Here is an 18,108-nt window from a genome sequence, read left to right as displayed (position 1 = left end):
CTGGTATGATTTAGAATGCAAATAATCTAGTAAATTAAAACTTTCTAACTTAAGTACTCTTATGTAATCTATATATTCTCGCTTATTATAATATTCAAACATAAAACATGGAGAACCTCTACAAACATCATTAAAAACATAATTATATTAATTTCCTGAATGTGGATCAAAGTGGTGTCATGAACCTATAAAAAGTATAGAAAGAAATTTTAATATTGAAAATTTGGATGAGAAATTTTCCTTTTAGGTATGGCTCTGATACCAAACTCAGAGTAGCCAACTCTAAATTTTAAAGGTATTCTCAAACACAATAGCCTCTCTCTCTTGAACTTTCAAAAGTTCAAGAGACTTTTATCACAAGATCATAGTGATTACCTTCATAAGGATCTCGGCCTTGTTAAAGGGAAAATAAAAAGTTTAAGCCACCATAACTTTGGGAAATTGTTAGAAATTTTATTGGGTTTCTCAATCTTTTCTTCGATGATCCTTCCAAATGGTAAGAGTCATCTATTTATACAAACTAAAGTAACCTTTTGGACACTTGACCTTTCAGAAATCAAATAGTAAAATGACTTTTGGTGAAAGGTAATAGACAACCTTTCAAGAATTCAAAAGACAAACAACCTTTCAGAAAAATAAAAGACAAATGACCTTTTAGAAAAGTAAAGGTTACAGATAAAGTTACAGACAACCTTTATTATTAGGACCTATTATTGTCTAAACGTCCCAAATCCACTGGTAGTTTTCATCAGGGGTATCCGAGGGAGTGGTGTCAGGATCAGTGATGTTGTACAGCTCAACTCATGTGCTTCTCAATTTTTCCTTTTATTCAATTGTCTTTTTTCTTTTGATCTTGTTTTATGAACATAAGAAGATGAAGAGGGTCCAACTTCTGATTGCCTTTTTAACTTTAGTCCAATGAAGATGACTAGTTTCATAGTTCCATGAACCATAATGTCTTTTGGCCAAATCTCAGGTGGAATGCATCTGTTTTTCTAAAATATATATCTCTGAACTTCCTCATAATCAAGATCTAAGATAGTATGAGACATATGAGACAAGCCAATCAGAAGCTGGACCCTCTTCATCTTTTTATGTTCATAAAACAAGATCAGAAGAAGAAAACAGTTGAATAAAAGGAAAAATCGAGAAGCACATGAGTATCATATTGAGTTGTACATCACTGATCCTGATACCACTCCCTCGAATACCCCTGATGAAGACTACCAGTGGATTTGGAATATTTAGACAATAATAGGTTCTAGCAATAAAGGTTGTCTGTAACTTTTACCTTTCTAAAGGGTCATTTGTCTTTTATTTTTCTGAAAGGCTGTTTGTCTTTTGAGTCCTTGAAAGGTTGTCTATTACCTTTGACCGAGAGTCATTTTACTATATGATTTCTGAAAGATCAAGCATCTGAAAGGTCACTTTAGTTTGTATAAATAGATGACTTTTACCATTTGAGAAGATCATCGAAGAAAAGATTGAGAAAAATCCAATAAAATTTCTAACAATTTCTCAAAGTTATGGCAGTTTCAACTTCTTATTTTCTCTTTAGGAAGGCCGAGATTCTTATGAAGATAATCATTCTGATCTTGTGATAAAATTCCTTTGAACTTTTGAAAACCCAAAAAAGAGAAGCTGTTGTGTTCGGGAATACCTTCAAAATTTAGAGTTGGTTATTCTGAATTTGGTATCAGAGTCAAATCTAAAGGAAAAATTTCTCGTCCAAATTTTTATTCTTAAAATTTCTTTCTATACTTTTTAATGGATTCATGACACCACTTTGATCCATATTCAGGAGATTGGTATAATTATGTCTTTAATGATATTTGTAGAGGTTCTCAATATTTTATGTTTGAATATTATAATAAGTAAGAATGTATAGATTATATTAGACTATTTGAATTAGAAATTTTTAATTTACTAGATTATTGGTATCCTAAATCATACCAGATAGTTAGAAGACGTGTATGTATAAATCTTATATGGTATCGTATTTATAAGATAATAGTGAGGAAGATTTTAATAAATTAAAAATATAAGTTCTTCTACTTCTAAAATAAGTGCTTCTACTTCCAGTGAACTTGTATTAAATAGAACTAATAGTAATAAATTAGATTATTTGTATGAAGTGTCTGTTGAACTAGAGGTGATTAATCCTATCTCTTTTCCTGTTATTAATCCATATACTGCATTTGACAAACAACAATTCTTACCTATCAGGGCTATCAAATCTTTGATCAAGCACCATACCAAGGGCGTAAAAGAATATATTCAAGTTTCAAAAGTGGATCAACATCCTATCTTTGCTACTAAGAAGAAACAGTTCATTACACTCTATATTCCTCCAAAATTTTCTTCTCAATGGAAGCAACAGCGATTTACTCATATTCATTTTGGTGTAATTAGATTCTCTTTATCCTTTCATGGCAGAAAGGGACTGCCAATGGTGGCTCGCATAGCCTTGCTTGACAACAGATTCACAAAATACCAGCATACTTGTATAGTAACCGTAAAAACTACTCTAAATACTGGAACTGTTTTTGTGACTATTTTCCCCAATTTTAACATGTCTCTGTCAGATCCCTATTTGCTTGATGCTCTTAAAATTCAGGTACAAATCATAGGAGCAGACCAGGTGACATGCTATTGCTGCAACCCTTCACTATCAGATGATTTATCGTGTCCAAAATCATATTTTGGATCTCACAATTTTTGGTGGAGAAGATGCTCTTTTTATCCGTATTAATGAGAAGAATTCAGTTTCTTGCACCCATATGCCAAGACAAATTTCAAAATTAGAATTAATTCAATTGTTACCAGACAATTAGATTACTGATTATGAGTTCCTGCATTCTCAAGCAAATGAATCTATTGAGTCTTGAAACTCAAAAATCTCTCAAACACAAGAAGGGAGAATTTCAATTACTTTTGATCATTCCCATTTAAAACCAAATTCAAAAAAATCTTATCCTACTATGATGTTTGCACAGGTTTCCATGGAGACACTAACTGAAGAAGAAATAGCTCTTGAAAGATATGATGAAAACTGAGAAAAAGGTTTTGCCCAAAATATTATTGCTCATTTCACTAAGGAAAGTGAACCAGTATGTCATTTTCAAGATCCTATTTCTGGACATATTTATTTTGATATATGTACTAAATGTGATGACTGTTGGTGGGAATATCATTTTGATGATGATTATCCATTACCTTCAAAAGGGAAGAAAAAGACAAAGTCATGTGAGGAAAGACCCTGTAAACCAGATCTTGAACCACAGGACCTTGATACTGACAACTTCATGTCAAAAAGAAGTGGTTTTGATGGATATCAAATTCCGTCATCTTGGATTCTTAAGGAACCACAGACTCCCAAGCAGAAACTCCATCCATACTATCAGAAGTGTTTGGCTATCTTGGAAAACGAAGTCAAGAAAGTATGAAAACCAGTTCAAAAACCCATTTAATCCGTACAGCCATCAAGATGCCTGTACCAAAAACCTGAGGAATCACTTCAACAAGTTTTCATGTTTAATGAAGAAGATTTCCCCAAACTAGAACCTTTTATCAAAAATGGTTCTAGACATGTGCCAATAGTTTAGAATGCTCATCCTATAGTTCTCCCAACATGAGAAACTGTTAGATCCAATCCTACTGAAGAAATTCTGAATTGGCAAACTGAAAACTCCTTGGTTCAGAATACTGGTCTTACTTCCATCCATAAGAATGTGACTGAGGTAAAAGGGAAAATTGATCATATTGATACTGCTGTTAAAACTCAAAACTCTCAGGTATCTCATATGATTGAAGTTCTTGAAAAAATGCTAGAAAACTTGAAATATGAATTGCCTTCACATTTTTCATCTTTAGCTAACTTTGTTTTGAATCAGGAAAAGAAAACTCGCTTTATTAAAAATCAAATTGAAACTCTCAAAACTACAAGTGAGGTCCCAAAATTTGATGTTTGACCATTTGAACCAACCGCACCCAAGGTAAGTCCAGGATTTGGTACTACTTCCATAAAAAATTGGCCTACTCCTTTTTACTTTGGTGGTGTAGCTACACCAAATCCTTCTGACTTCCTTCCTAGTCAACAAGAGCAGACTCCTCCTCATTTTGATATTGTTAAAGTATTACAAGAATATCGTAAGAAGAAGCAAAAACAAAAGGATGAAGAAAGAGAAAGGAAGAAGGTTGAAAAAGAAAGGAAAAGGAAGCTGTTCAAGAACCAGAAAGTTCATTGATGTATACTAAAATACATACTAACCCTATATTTTCTCTTGAACAGGAAAAGGAAGCAGGAAAGACTAAAAGTCTATGACAATCCTTTATCATCTATGCTCCAAGAATTGCATGATGAGTCAGTACCATACATTTCTACTTATGACTAGATGACACATAACTCAGAAAATTCTAATACAACAGATTCAGAATCTGAATCAAATGAAAATCAAATCTTAGAATCATCTGAGAAAGTGACATCATCTGAAGAAGAAGAAATTTCGATCATAAATATGGCTACTGAAGCTGAAGTTGTACATCTTGATGATGAGGAAGATGGTGAAGGAGAAACATCAAATGCTTCCAGAACTCAAAGGACCACTTTTCCAAAATCAAAAGGAGTTCAAACTTTTACTATTGATGATATCCCATCTGAAAAATGGGAAGCAAGATTTCAGGATTTTCATGCCTGGATGACTATCCAAAATATTATTGAAGAATCTCATTTTGAAATTTTGTCTGACTTTACTGCTCATTTTTTCAGGAATTCTTAAAGATTGGTGGGCAAGCCTTGGTGATCAAGACAAGATGTATTTCTTGACCCGTCAAGACTTTTCTGAAAACATCAATATACTGCACTTGATGTTCATAGGAGATGTAAAGGAGAGCAAGGAGATAAAGAGAAAAGAATTCTTTTAAATGAAATGTTTCTCTTATGATCGTAGAGATATTAATAAACATTTCAAGAAGATGACTAAACTATTTTTTGCTCTTGGTGCAGATATTAATCTTAAACAAACTTTTGTAAGCTCACTTCCAAAATCTCTTGCTAAGGGAGCTGAAATGCACATCCATAATAAATATGGATCCATCTTAAATTTGTCCACAGGACAAATTAAGCAGGCAGTTATCTTATCTTTGGATGATCTTTGCAACAAAAGAAAAGTTATCAGAGAATATCTAAAAGGAGATGTTTGCTTAGATCAATCTTGTAAAAAGTCAGAATTGATTACAAAAGGAAAATGTCAAGCTTGTGCTCCACACAAAAGAAGGAAAAAATTCAAAAAATTCAAAAGCTTCAATAAAAGTTGTCCTAGAAAAACCTTCCGCAAAAGATGGAAATATTTTATTAGGAAGGAGAAGAAGTTCAGAGAAAGAAAAGGCAACAGATGTTACATCCGTGGAAAGCCAGGATATTTTGCAAAACAATGTCCTCAGAATCAAAAGGAAGTAAAATTAATTTCAGAAATTAAGGATGAATTTAAATTTCAGTTTCTGATTTAGAATCTGAATTTTCTGAGTAAGAAAATGAAACTGATCATACTCTTTTGGCTTTGCAAGTTCCAGATGAAATCTTTACTATTTCCCCCAATAGTAAAGAAGTACTAGGGAAAACTTATCCTCAGACCCTTGCTCATATTCTTTTGGATAAGTACTGCAAATCAATTCTTGTAATTGCTTTCTTTCATTCACATGCATCCTTGTCAATCATGAAATAAGACATTCTACCTGATGAATGTTGGATTCATGAAATTCATTATTTTAGAGTAGCTAATGGTGAGCTTTTTCAAACAAAGTTTATAACCAAAAGACATTCTAACTGATGAATGTTGGATTCATGAAATTCATTATTTTAGAGTAGCTAATGGTGAGCTTTTTCAAACAAAGTTTATAACCAAAGATCCTATCACCATTAAGTTTCTTCCAGATTGTCAAGTCAAAGCAAAGTTTTTAGGCGCAAATTTTACTAGAAAGGATCTCATTCTTGGTTTTGATCTTTACAGAACAAATCAATATCTTGTTACATCTTATGGAATTAAGTCCAAAAAGTTTTTTAAAAATTTCATAGAAATCCCAAAGTTGTACGTGATCCAGGATGAGGTACTCTCTCTTGAAAAACAACTCAAAGAATTTCAAGATCAAATCATTAAAGAATCTTGTGCCTCAAATCATCAAGAGTTCTTACAAAAATGTGACCATCCATTGTGGGAAAATTCTGATTTTTATATCCGATTTCCTTTTAAAAAGAATGAGGATGTAAATCCCACAAAAGCTAGTCATTCAGGAATGAATCTTGAAGATTCTAAAATAGCTGAGCAAGAATGTGTTGAACTTTTGAAATTTGGTCTTATTGAAAGATCTGATTCCCAATGGGCATGCCAAGGTTTCTATGTCAACAAAAGATCTGAACAGGTAAGAGGTAAGATGAGACTGGTAATTAATTATTTGCCTTTAAACATCTTTCTTCTGGATGACAAATTTTCAATTCCCAACAGATTTACATTATTTGCCCAAATTTCAAAAGCAAAATAGTTTTCAAAGTTTGATCTTAAATCTGGATTTTGACAGTTGGAAATACATCCAGAAGATAGGCATAAAACTGATTTTTGCATTCCAAATTATCACTTCCAGTGGAAAGTGATGCCCTTTAGCCTAAAGACGGCACCTTCACTTTTTTAAAAGGCCATGATAAAAATTTTCCAGCCTATTCTTCACACTGCACTGGGGTATATTGATGACATTCTTCTTTTCAGGAACACTTGAGAAGAACACATCCAATTGCTTAATGATTTTCATAATATTGTTAAGCAATATGGTATCATGATTTCTGAAAAGAAAATGATTTTGGGAAAACAAGAAATTCAATTTCTTGGAATGAAAATTTCTGAAGGAAAATGTACTCCTGAGCAGCATGTTGGACAATCAATTGCAAATTTTCTTGAAAAAGATTTGTCAAAAACACAAGTTCAACAGTTTCTTGGAGTTGTTACAAGCCGATTCATTCAGTCACTTTATAGTGCGATAAAGTACACAGTAAGATTCATGGTAACAAGAATATGCTGGTCAAGTAAATGACAATTTAGCATATTCATCTTAAACGACAATATAGCATTTAAACAAAATAAGAGCATGCTTTATAGTAGTTTTTAACCATTCAAGAGTAACAATTATTAATTTTACTTGATCAGATTTTAACATGAGACTAGCATATCTACTATTATGGATGTAGATCTAAAACTGTACACTCAATGTGTAATATGCAGGTAGTCATATCGTAGTAATATGAATGCAATATTTACACAGCATAAATTAGCATGTTCTTGTCTCGAAACTTACCTCTATTTGGTATCTCCTTGTCCTTCTTGCTTTCTAGATGTTGTTGTTTCATTTCTCCACTTGTTTGCTTGCTCTCCTCACATTTCTTACAGAATTGTGTGGATGATTTTTCAGTATTAATGTTTAAAATAAAAGAGGAAAGGCTATTCATATGGTCAAGAAAAGTGATGAGTCAGCATTGGACAGACAAAATTATAACACATGTCATTGGTTCTTGATACATATTAAGTGGTGGTGGCACATGCCAAATTGTGGGAGAAAGGAAGTTATTGACAGGTTGATTTTTCTGTTTTGAAGAATAGCACTCAGGCCACAAGAAGGTCAGGTTATAAGCATTTATGACTTATTTTCGTGTTATTCATTTAAGTAAACAGACATCTAGTTTAGATATTACATGTAAACAAGGAAATACCTCCAACCAAGTCTCTTGTGGATGAAAAATTAAATTTTCTCACAAAAAAAAATTTGAGTTTATAGCCTAGGGTTTAAATTTGGAAATATTGCAAGGAGAGTTAAAGTACTATAAAAATTCTACCAATATAGGTATTAGTCTAATTTAATCAAAGGAGAACAATTATCGACACCTTTTATTCCAACTTTCTTAGCATTTTGTATACCCGTCTTCTATAGACTAGTTAAAATTGGTCGCATTTACGGTCAAGTTATAAAGTTCTAAATAGATTCATTTATTTAGTGCTTATAACCGTATCATAGTACATTTCTTTTGTGATTAAGAGTTTTCTTTTGTAATTATTTATGGTCTCTTCTTTGGTGGCTTAACAAAGGTTGTATAAATGTGAGGTCTTAAATTACTTGCCTATTTTTGAAAGTTGAGGAAACGAGAGGTTAATTGAGGAATTTTAAATTAGGGTTAAATGCACTAAACCCATTGAACTTTTATCATAGTTACATTTTATCTATTCGAGACTCAAAATGATTTATTTGATAAGCTCTCATAGTAGACTCTAATTACTGAAAACATTTAATAGTGTCAATAATTTATGAACAAATGTGTTTATGATAGGGCAAAGCTCTTCTCCTCGAAAACTAGCAATATTAGGGTGATGTGCATTAAAATGTTCTTCTACTTGCACTCGATTTGCTTTCCTCCACAAACAAAATAGTGGTTTCTAGTATAATTAATCTAAATAAGTTTTAGATTACTAGGCTTAGTTACTTATTAAGTTGGTCAAAAGTTAAAACCCTGTGTATTGTGATGTACTCTAATGAACTATTAACAAAGAAATTGTCATTGGGAGACCATAAAACATTAATGTCATTTTATTTAAGGAAGAAAGTAAAAGATGCTATTAAATTGAATTCAACCAACTAATGTTGAAGATTTTAATCCAAACTAAGAGAGACACATGATGAAGGTGATTGCTTTGTTTAACCCAACGATAGAAAAATATAGTAAATAAAGAAATTGGAACTAAATAAGATAACTTATAGAAGAACTATCCAACTCAGCACAGATGGTTGTTTGGAAAATTAATTTGTTATTGGCTTATGAAAACTTAATGTTGATTATAAGGTTATTCCTTTATAGTATAAAATGAATTTGATTCCTTGACAAATGAACATGTCTACCCTTTTCCTCACAGTTGAAGAGAAGAAACAATTACTGGGAAATGAGGGAATCGAATCTCTTCGGCTGTCAAGTCATTAAAAAAAGAAGCTCAAAAAAATATATAAAACAAAAATCATTAAAAGGTAACATAAAAAGTGCCCTGGCAGCAAATTTTAACTGCCCAGTGCAGATCAACAGCTGGTGAATGACCTGATGAATTCCTAGGTTGCAGAGGCTGATGATCCAGCCAGAAAAAAAAAATCTTTAACCATAATTCATATAGACTACAAAATCAGGAAACTTTTCCAGTCTCCTGAAAACTAAGAAACAGCAGCTGTTGATCCAATTAGTTACGCGACTTCCTCCTCGATGACTTGGACGAAGGTTTAGATTGCTCAGCATTAGCATTCTGTGAAGATCCTTTGGAACTAGAAGTTTGGGTTGATTTCAAATTGACATTTGTGGCTGTCTCCTTAGCCACTGCACCCTGAGAACCTCGAATTTGAGCAGCTCGCTTGTCCTTTCTTTTGGGTCTGTAACTCGATCTTTCCCTCTTAGGTAGCCACCTTTCTGGATCTGGGGGAGGACCTGGATTTGCCGGGTCGAAACCTTTTGGGTACTTCGGCTTTCTCTTCCTCTTCTTCTTCGTTTTCTCCTTGGTTTTGGCATCATATGCTTCAGCTATACCTGCAGTGGGACCGCTCTCAACAGGCTTAGCTCCAGAAGTTTTTTCTAAGCCATCCACATCAACTGCCTTCAAACCAGGTAGCGGTTTAAGCTGCTTTTCATAAGTTTCCGCTTTTTCAATATCAGCATGGGCAACAGTTTGGATTAAGCCAACCAAAGCTCCCACACTCCCATGGCTTTTGACCAATTCCTCGTAGAGGCGTGCTGCCTCTTCTTTCCTCCCATGCCTAAGCTTAAAAGCAGCAGCCTCTTGCATGATGATATCAAGCTTGTTGTCTTCAGTCATGGCATTTGACCACCATCTAATTGAGGAATCAAACACTGCCTCAGCACCATCAATATCTCCAGCTCGTTCTTTGAGAGACACGATCGTGGCCACAGTGGCAGGCATGTGCTGGATATCAGCTATTTTTGCCAAAGACTCAGCAGCAACTTGGGGGTGACCCGCAGCAGCTGCAATCTGTGCCCTTGCAAGCAGGATAACCTTGGACTTCTCAGGGAACTTTTCTGCGAACTGCCCCAGTATTTCCTCAGCTTTGCCTGCCTTATTTTCTCTCACATGCATAGCAGCTTGAAGAAGAACAGGCATTACACTGAGAGGAAACATGCCAGGTAGCGCAGTAACTAGTTCACGAGCCTGCAGTTTTTCAACTAATATGTGTTATACAGATGATCGGGGAACCATTAAATGAACAACACGTGTAATTCATTATGCTGTTAACAAGAATCTGATCAATGCAAGTTCCTAAACATGTTACCTGATCCAACTTATTAGAATGAAGCAGTAGCAGCATACGGTTAGTGTATAATGCCTCTCTTTGCATTGTTGAGAGCTTTAGGTCAAGTCCATGAGTAAGCTTATAGCTTTGTGTTCCATCACCTTTCTCAATTAGCCTATCAAGTTTTCTCAGTCCATCAGACACATCTTTAGGACCCTTCAAAGCAATAAGATTGTTTATTGCCACAGCAAGCGATGATTCATCTGCCAGGTTTCTTTTGATAATATCAGTATAAGATACAAGCGCGTCTTGTGTGTTTCCTAGCATCTGTTGGAGAATACCGAGTTACCTTAATAGATGTCTCTACCACAGAAAAATCAAATACTTCTCTAGAAATCATCTTACTTGCTGAACATATGCTAATTGAACAGCTATAGGTGCTAACTCATTTTCTATCTCATCATCAGCAAAGTTCTCATCCATTAGAGTTTCTTGCCCAATTCTGCGAAAATGAATGGACAAATTTAGTGGAACCCAAAGTACTTAAAGTAAACACGATATCAGATGAAAAATGAAGTGAAAGCTACACAAAGCCACAGCATGCTGGTACAAGGTAAGGAAGATAAGACTTAAATGACTATGCAAGAATCAATGCAGGCAAAAGCTACAGTAGAACTCAGCATATTCTATCCCTTCCCTGCAACATAAATTACAACAAACGCAAGCAATACTTGGTGTATAGCTAACCTTGCTCTATACTATCAAATTCAGCCACATAGTAAACCTGCTGACTCCACATAACCCTAATTTCAAGTAATGGATGCTGGAACAGTGAACCAAAAACAAATTTTACTGTAACAGAATTATGCCATATAATGAGTTGTGTCTTCATTTGTTCACCAAAATATTTACAGCATAAGTTAAGCTATTTGCACTAGCCTACAAGCCAGTACAAGCAGAAATGAGACAACTTTGTAGAAGCAACTGCAATAAAGGGAATTCAAGGAACAAAAAACCTTCTCAAGAAAATGGATCACTAGAAACAACGATGCCAACGAAGTCTCAACAATAAAAGTATTCCAAGAACATAATAGATACTATCAATTATATTGCAACTGTAGCTCCTATACAGCCTCCAATGGCTAACAAATTATAGAGCAGCTATGTAGGTGATAATATAGGAAAGGTAACCAATTCAAGTGAACTTGCTTCTTCAAAAGGATACCTCTTATAAAAAGAAATAAAGAAAGAAAGACAAAATCTTAATCAACACATACAAGGCAATAAAATACAACACCAGATAAAAAATTTGGTAGAAGCAAGCGTACAAAAGGAGAAATTGCTAATTGGTGCTATACGTTTTCACAATATTTAAACATTTTGGGGGTAGCAGTTTGGCCAAAATTTTCAAGAGTCCTGCAAGTATGAATAATAAAAAGGACAGATTTCTGACTTTTAGTCCTGATCTAGAAGTCAAATAAATCAGTATGCTTTTTTTAGCCTGAAAAGTCACCAAATCTAAGTCAGCACCTAATTCAATTTTACTTTTGCGAACAAAAGAATTTCATGAACACATCAGGAACTATTTTGGCAACATTAACACATAAAAGTTTAAATAGTTACAGATACAGCAAACTGTTTCCTAAAATAGACAGACCCTTAAAAAGGCTTTGAAGTGAATTGATAAACCACTAGAAAGGATGATTAGCAAAATCTCATCTAATCTGTTTAGAAACAATTACAAAGAAGAAAAGGCTCAGTTACAAAAAAATCAATATACAGCCTTGTGATTTCCTACCGTAGACAATTTTAAACAAAATGTCCACCCATTAAGAAGTCTCAAGTAAAAAGGTAAACCCATAGAAACCATGATTAGCAAAATCTTGTCATCTCTTTGCAGACGAAATGAATTTAGAGCAAACTTTGGCATCTTTACACTCAATCCATAGAAATCATTACAGCAAAACTATCCATCCATACCAAACAAGCATCAATAAATCCACAAAAAAGAAAAAGATTATTGCTATCATAACCATCAAGACAGTGCAAACACAAAAAGCAAGGTAGTTTACTTTCTTAAATGCATAAAAAGAACTAGATTTTACAATGTTTCATGGTCTCTGCTACAGTCTCTTCATCACTCGTGTAGAAAACTTGATAATGGTATTGCAAATTTGCTTAACAAGTGGTAGACTAACATATGAATATTTTAGTCTGGCTTGAAAAATATAAACATTACTAATCCCTCCTTTCCTTTTCATTTGTCATGGTTAATTTAGCACACTACTTTACACACTTCTTATTTGACCGGCTAGCAACATAATTTTTCTGTGATTGCCCCTCAATCTAAATTCAGATACTGTTTGTTGCTCTTGGAATTTTAAATGTGAAAATGGTTTGTTCCATTTAATTTGGAAACTGAGTCTAATGTTCCTTTTGGAATTGTATGAAGGACAAAATTAGAATATTTGTCTATTTCTATGTCCCTTCTAAACCATGACAAATAATTTGGGACATAAAATACAAGATATCATAACTAATAAAAGGGGATAGACAATCCTGCTTAAGCTCTAGATCTTCATTTTACCACTTAGGTCAAAGCAGATTTTGATCCACAAACACACTGACAATAAATAACTAGCTTCTAAAGGCATAAAATATGGAAAGAAAATATAGACTCATGGAAGCAACTTCCCTCTCTATTGTCTAATTGAGCAAATGAGCTTCAGAATTGAGAAAGTGACATGACCTTCTAGCTGATAACAGGAGTTGCTCTGCATCCTTATACTTGCCTCTTTCAATCAATGAGCAAGCTGTGTTATATGCCAACTCAAAACTGCTAGTTGCTTTAACTCTGAGTGAGTCCATCACTCCTTGCACTTCATTAGCTTTACCAGCAGAAACCAAACCCGCTATAACATTTATTTCTAATGACTGAATTTTGGACTTAAGGAGCTTCTGATAAACATCCACACAAGCATCAACTTTCCCCAGACGATATAAAATCTGAGATTCTAACAGCATAGTCTCAGTACTCCCTTCCAGTCCTTTCAAGGACTCCAATGCTTCCTCCAGCTTATTTTGCCTATACAAGCAGTATGCCTTTCCAAAGAGAAGAAGCCAAAAAAAAAGGATCAGTAAAAAAGGGCAATATCTACCTTCAGAGGAATATTGAAAATTTAGAAAAAAAAAAGGGGGGCTAATAATGCCATCTGAACAAGGAAAAAGATATCATCGTCCATCCACATACTAAAAATAACTACACAAAAGATTTATCACAGATGTACTATCAGAAAAACAAGACCTAAAAGCAAAAAGGTGAAGCATTACACAAAATTCATTTGTAATTTACAGCATTGACTCAGTCCCTTTTACATATTTAGCATCCTCTCTTTCCAGGAAAGCAGAATATCCCCAGTTTAACAGAGCCCACAATTATCTTAAATAATTCTTCATCAACCAAACATCTAACTTTAAAATGGTACCTAGTTAACAACATCGTGTACCTGCTTCTCTATTCTAAAGCTTTATGCCTCCCCCAGCCAGAACCAAAGATGGCAAAAGTCTGAAGTAAAGGAAACATGTAGGCAAATTTTGACAGCTACAATAGTAATCGGACATAGAAAGGGAAGAATAATAAAGGCCCAAAGTTTAACGCAAAACACTATTTCTACAATTAACTGTACTCATTGGTTTGAACTTGCAGATGTATCCACCTAAAATTGGCTTGACTTGCTTAAAATGGTTCTATGTATTTCCTTTTCTTGCCAGATCATAGAGATTTTACCAGCTTCCCAACCCGCATCTCTGTTACAACACTCCAGGAGTTAAAAACTAATGAACATGGAGGGCCTTGATGTGACTCGGAAACTTGATTATAATTACTTACTCTAGATATGAAATCACTTTCTAATGGCTAAATTCTACCTAGTGCATCAATTGAATCACTTGTTTATCTAATCAGCATAAACCAGATAGAAAAAAAAAAGCCCTACTGACAATCTTTCTAATTTCCCAATGCAAAGGTGCAGCCTCAACTCACTGAAGCTCTCAGTACATTAGGCAAATCCAAGAGACATTCAACCCGGTTCAGTGGAAACCACAAAATCTTGAAATATCTAAAAACATAAAAATTTCAATGGAAAGTTACCACTTTAGAAAAAATGATGTTCACAAAGAACATCCCATGCTCAGATAATCTATAAGAACCAAGTGGAAAAAACTATTCCTGAGAATTAAAAGGAGATAAATCACTCGGCTGTTAGGCGTTAGGAGGAAATACAACAGTGAAATCTTGTTAGAATTGTTATAAGAGAATCTATGCAATAATATACAGCTTATAAGCAATGCTTTTGTCAATTAAATATGGGATATAATCATGAACAGACATAGAAGGACAAGAGAAAGAAGAACAAACAGTTACTTGTACAGCTCAGCCAAGTGACAAACATATGAAGGATCAAATTTAAAATTTCCAAATGAAGGAAAAGCCAAGAAATATACTCAGTTGGCAGACAGGATTACCATCTGTATTTCTTGTAATGTTTTAACAATTTTTACTCCTTCAATCTCATTAAATTATCATACTGATTGTGCAAAATTATCAATTCTACCCTCATATTAACTGCTATGAGTTGAAATGTTCTCATAAAGAAAAAAGTCAGTGGCACCAATATCTAGAGCTGCTTTCCAGAAACTGTAGGATTGCCCTGTGCAGGCATGTAACATGATTGGCATGTTTATTCACGCACTCACAATATTGTTTCAGGTTGGACCGGAAATGAAGGTATCAAATTATCAATCGGGCTGACAGAGTATCTAAGTAAAAACTCTGACATTATGAGTTAACCTCAAAATATATCATCCTACAAGTTATTCTCCAAAGGGGGAAGAGAAAAGGTTTATACTCCGGCCAATAACCCCCTCCCCATCTAACCAAAGCTACCTAAAACTACATGTCAATGCTGAATGCAACAACCACCAAATATTGACTTATGCAGACTCGCGTCATTAGCTCATGCAAGACACACAAGGTGGTCTTTACTAATATGCGTTATCCATATTAAAAATGTAAATATGAAGCCAACGAAGTTTAGGAAGACAGACAGGACATTATCATCCTAAATGCAGTCAATCTAAGTAAACTTGGACCCGCGACAAACTGTCTGATCTTCCATCAAGTTTCCCTCTTCCTCCGAAAAAATTGAGATGGAAGTTAATCTAGCCAATCAGAAATTGTCATCTATTTCTTCTGTTCTACAGGTAAAACAAAGTTGTTTAAACGTTTCCAGAAGTTACAAGTAACGTAATAAACATCGTCAGCCACTCCAGTAAATTGTTAAGAAGTTTAAAACCGTCAGGTTAAATAAAATTAACAGTAAGCCAACATTGGCAAGTTATGCTTTTTGAACAGTAAAGAATTAAAGACCAACTTTTGAACAGTCGTTTTGTTACGTGTATACACACTTTCTATGAAAAGTGGCATAGACATAGTGGTTGTCTAAGGCGATACCATACATAAGAGGAATCTCCCTCAGGCAAGTCACATGTTGCATATTCACCACTTGTTTTATAATTTTAAGAACTTGAATTATACTTTATCAACTTCCATTTTATATTATGGTTGAGGCCATAAAAATTGGTGAAGTTTACTATTCCTTTTAGAAATTCGAGAAGTGCCTGTGGAGCTCCTGTTTCTGGTTCAATCAATTACTTCTTCGGAATGTTTGCTAATGATTTTATTAAAATGTAGCCCAAATCCTTTTTCCTGGATTGATTTTATGCTTTTCTTTCAATAGATACCAAGTTCAGATTGAAATTCATGAAAAGTCTAGTAATTAGAAGGATGGGACATAAGAGCAAAGAAATTATTTTAGATTGATTGAAACAAATGCAATACAAATACATACAACAAATAAATCGTATTGGGAGCTATGTCAACTCCACCCACTAAAAGAAGCTGAAGTCACTGGAAAATTTAGACAAACTGGATAATGCAAATAAATTACCTTTAAAAAGCTAAAATCCACAGGAAACTTCTTGGCAGATTCCTGAATTGTCGTCAAGGCTTGATCGATCTTATCATTTTTTATCAACGCCACAACTTTACATCGCAAAGCATCCTCGTCACTAGGTGCAACCGATAGCACTGCATCAAAAGTTAAAAAAATGATAAACAGATCGAAGTTCGAAATGTTCCACAAATATCAGCATTGCATAACCAACAAAGGAAAAAAGGAGAAAAAATTGCACCTTGATCTGCAACTTTGATGGCTTGATTAAACTCAGACCGCTGGATGTGGCGATCAAGAGATGTGAAAAGATCCTCTATCGCGATTGTCGGAGTCGCCGCCGCCGGCGTCGGCTTCATCTGCTTCTGCTTTGGAGCCATTTTTGAATTCTATGCAATTTTTCTTGCTTCCTGAGACTTTTAATAATTTTAATTATGCAGTTGTATATTTGAGTACATATATTAATTACAAGAAAAATACATTTGATTCGTTGGTAAAATATTTCAGAGAGAATCAAAGAGATTTTGGAGAGCTGTTGGTTTCTTCTGCATTTTCAGACGAAAGAGGCAGAAGGGTTTTTTGCTTTCGGATCCAAATTTGGGCTGGGGATTTGATATTGGGCCTAACTTAGAAACAAAAGGCGTGCGGGCTTTTTAGTGCTTGTTGTACAAAGAAACCAATACCATTTGGTCAAAATGAGCGCTTGCAGGAGAATATTTGTAAATGGAGCAAATCATCCGGTTATCTATCAAACTTTTGAAATTGTATGTTTTGGCCATTCAAATTTTAAGAGTAAGAAGTTATTAATTCAACTTCCAAACATGCATATTTTTGGAAGTTATTAATTCAACTTCCAAACATGTTTTGGGTCCTTCTATTTGTTTTCACTGTCAAATCTACATCCCAAATCTTGCTTATGTTCCATGATTTAATTCAACTTCCAAACATGTTTTGGGTCCTTCTATTTGTTTTCACTGTCAAATCTACATCCCGAATCTTGCTTATGTTCCATGATTTATGAGAATTCTTAGATGTGGCAACTTGATGATGAAATAGATCGAATGACTCAAAATATACATGTTTAGGAGTTGAGCGAATAACTTCATGTTCTTAAAAGTTGAGTAGCGAAAACTTATCATTTCAAAAGTTAGGTGAGTATCCCGATAATTTGCTATTATATATATTGAAGTGTTGCTTGCATTTTACCTGCCTTAGGTTTGGCCAAATTTTTTTAACCCTTACTTTTTTTCCATCAAATAAAAAACTAATAATTACTTTCAATTAGATTAGGACATGTGGATGAAAGAAAGATAAGAAGAAAATCATGTTTGAAAATAGGGGTGTTCAACTTTCAGAAAAAAAAAAAAAAAACCGAATAACTAGCCTAGGTCGGATATCAGATATTGGTAAAACCGAATTTAAAAAAAACTAATTTATATCCAATTTTTAAAAATTAGTATAATAGTTTTGGAAATGGATATTGAAATTTGATTCTTGAATTCTCGAATTATATACACACACATACACATATATTGTGTGTAAATAATATTTATATATGTGCGTGTGTGTGCACGTGTGCGTGCGTGCGTGTACACACACGTATATATATATATATATATATATATATATATATGTGCATGCGCAAGTGGCACATTTAATTGAAGAGAATTAATGGGTCAATGAATACTTGGAATTTACCTATTTTTCATCTAACTCTCTTCTAATCAATTTTACTTATAAGTTCACTTTTTTCTAACAACTTCTATCTTTTTTTAATAAA

General features: G+C 34.0%; 1 protein-coding gene and 1 long non-coding RNA gene across 2 annotated transcripts; both read right to left on the bottom strand.

Moving 5' to 3' along the window:
* Positions 1–2,397: 2,397 nt before the first annotated feature.
* Positions 2,398–7,450, bottom strand: LOC140011084 (uncharacterized). The gene is made up of 2 exons (XR_011818323.1): positions 7,342–7,450; positions 2,398–4,656 (listed from the first exon to the last, which is right to left on the bottom strand). It is a non-coding gene; the product is annotated as an uncharacterized lncRNA (long non-coding RNA).
* Positions 7,451–9,006: 1,556 nt separating this feature from the next.
* LOC113702043 (uncharacterized) lies at positions 9,007–16,943 on the bottom strand. The gene is made up of 6 exons (XM_027222991.2): positions 16,570–16,943; positions 16,326–16,465; positions 13,067–13,419; positions 10,723–10,819; positions 10,357–10,644; positions 9,007–10,235 (listed from the first exon to the last, which is right to left on the bottom strand). Exons 1-6 carry the CDS (start codon positions 16,706–16,708, stop codon positions 9,258–9,260), a joined length of 1,995 nt encoding a protein of 664 aa, XP_027078792.1. The 5' UTR covers positions 16,709–16,943; the 3' UTR covers positions 9,007–9,257.
* Positions 16,944–18,108: the final 1,165 nt, after the last annotated feature.

This window comes from Coffea arabica, chromosome 7e (assembly GCF_036785885.1).
Source record: "Coffea arabica cultivar ET-39 chromosome 7e, Coffea Arabica ET-39 HiFi, whole genome shotgun sequence".
Classification (NCBI taxonomy): Eukaryota; Viridiplantae; Streptophyta; class Magnoliopsida; order Gentianales; family Rubiaceae; genus Coffea; species Coffea arabica.
Note: the sequence above shows the minus strand (reverse complement) of the source record. Positions and strands in the feature narration are given on the sequence as shown.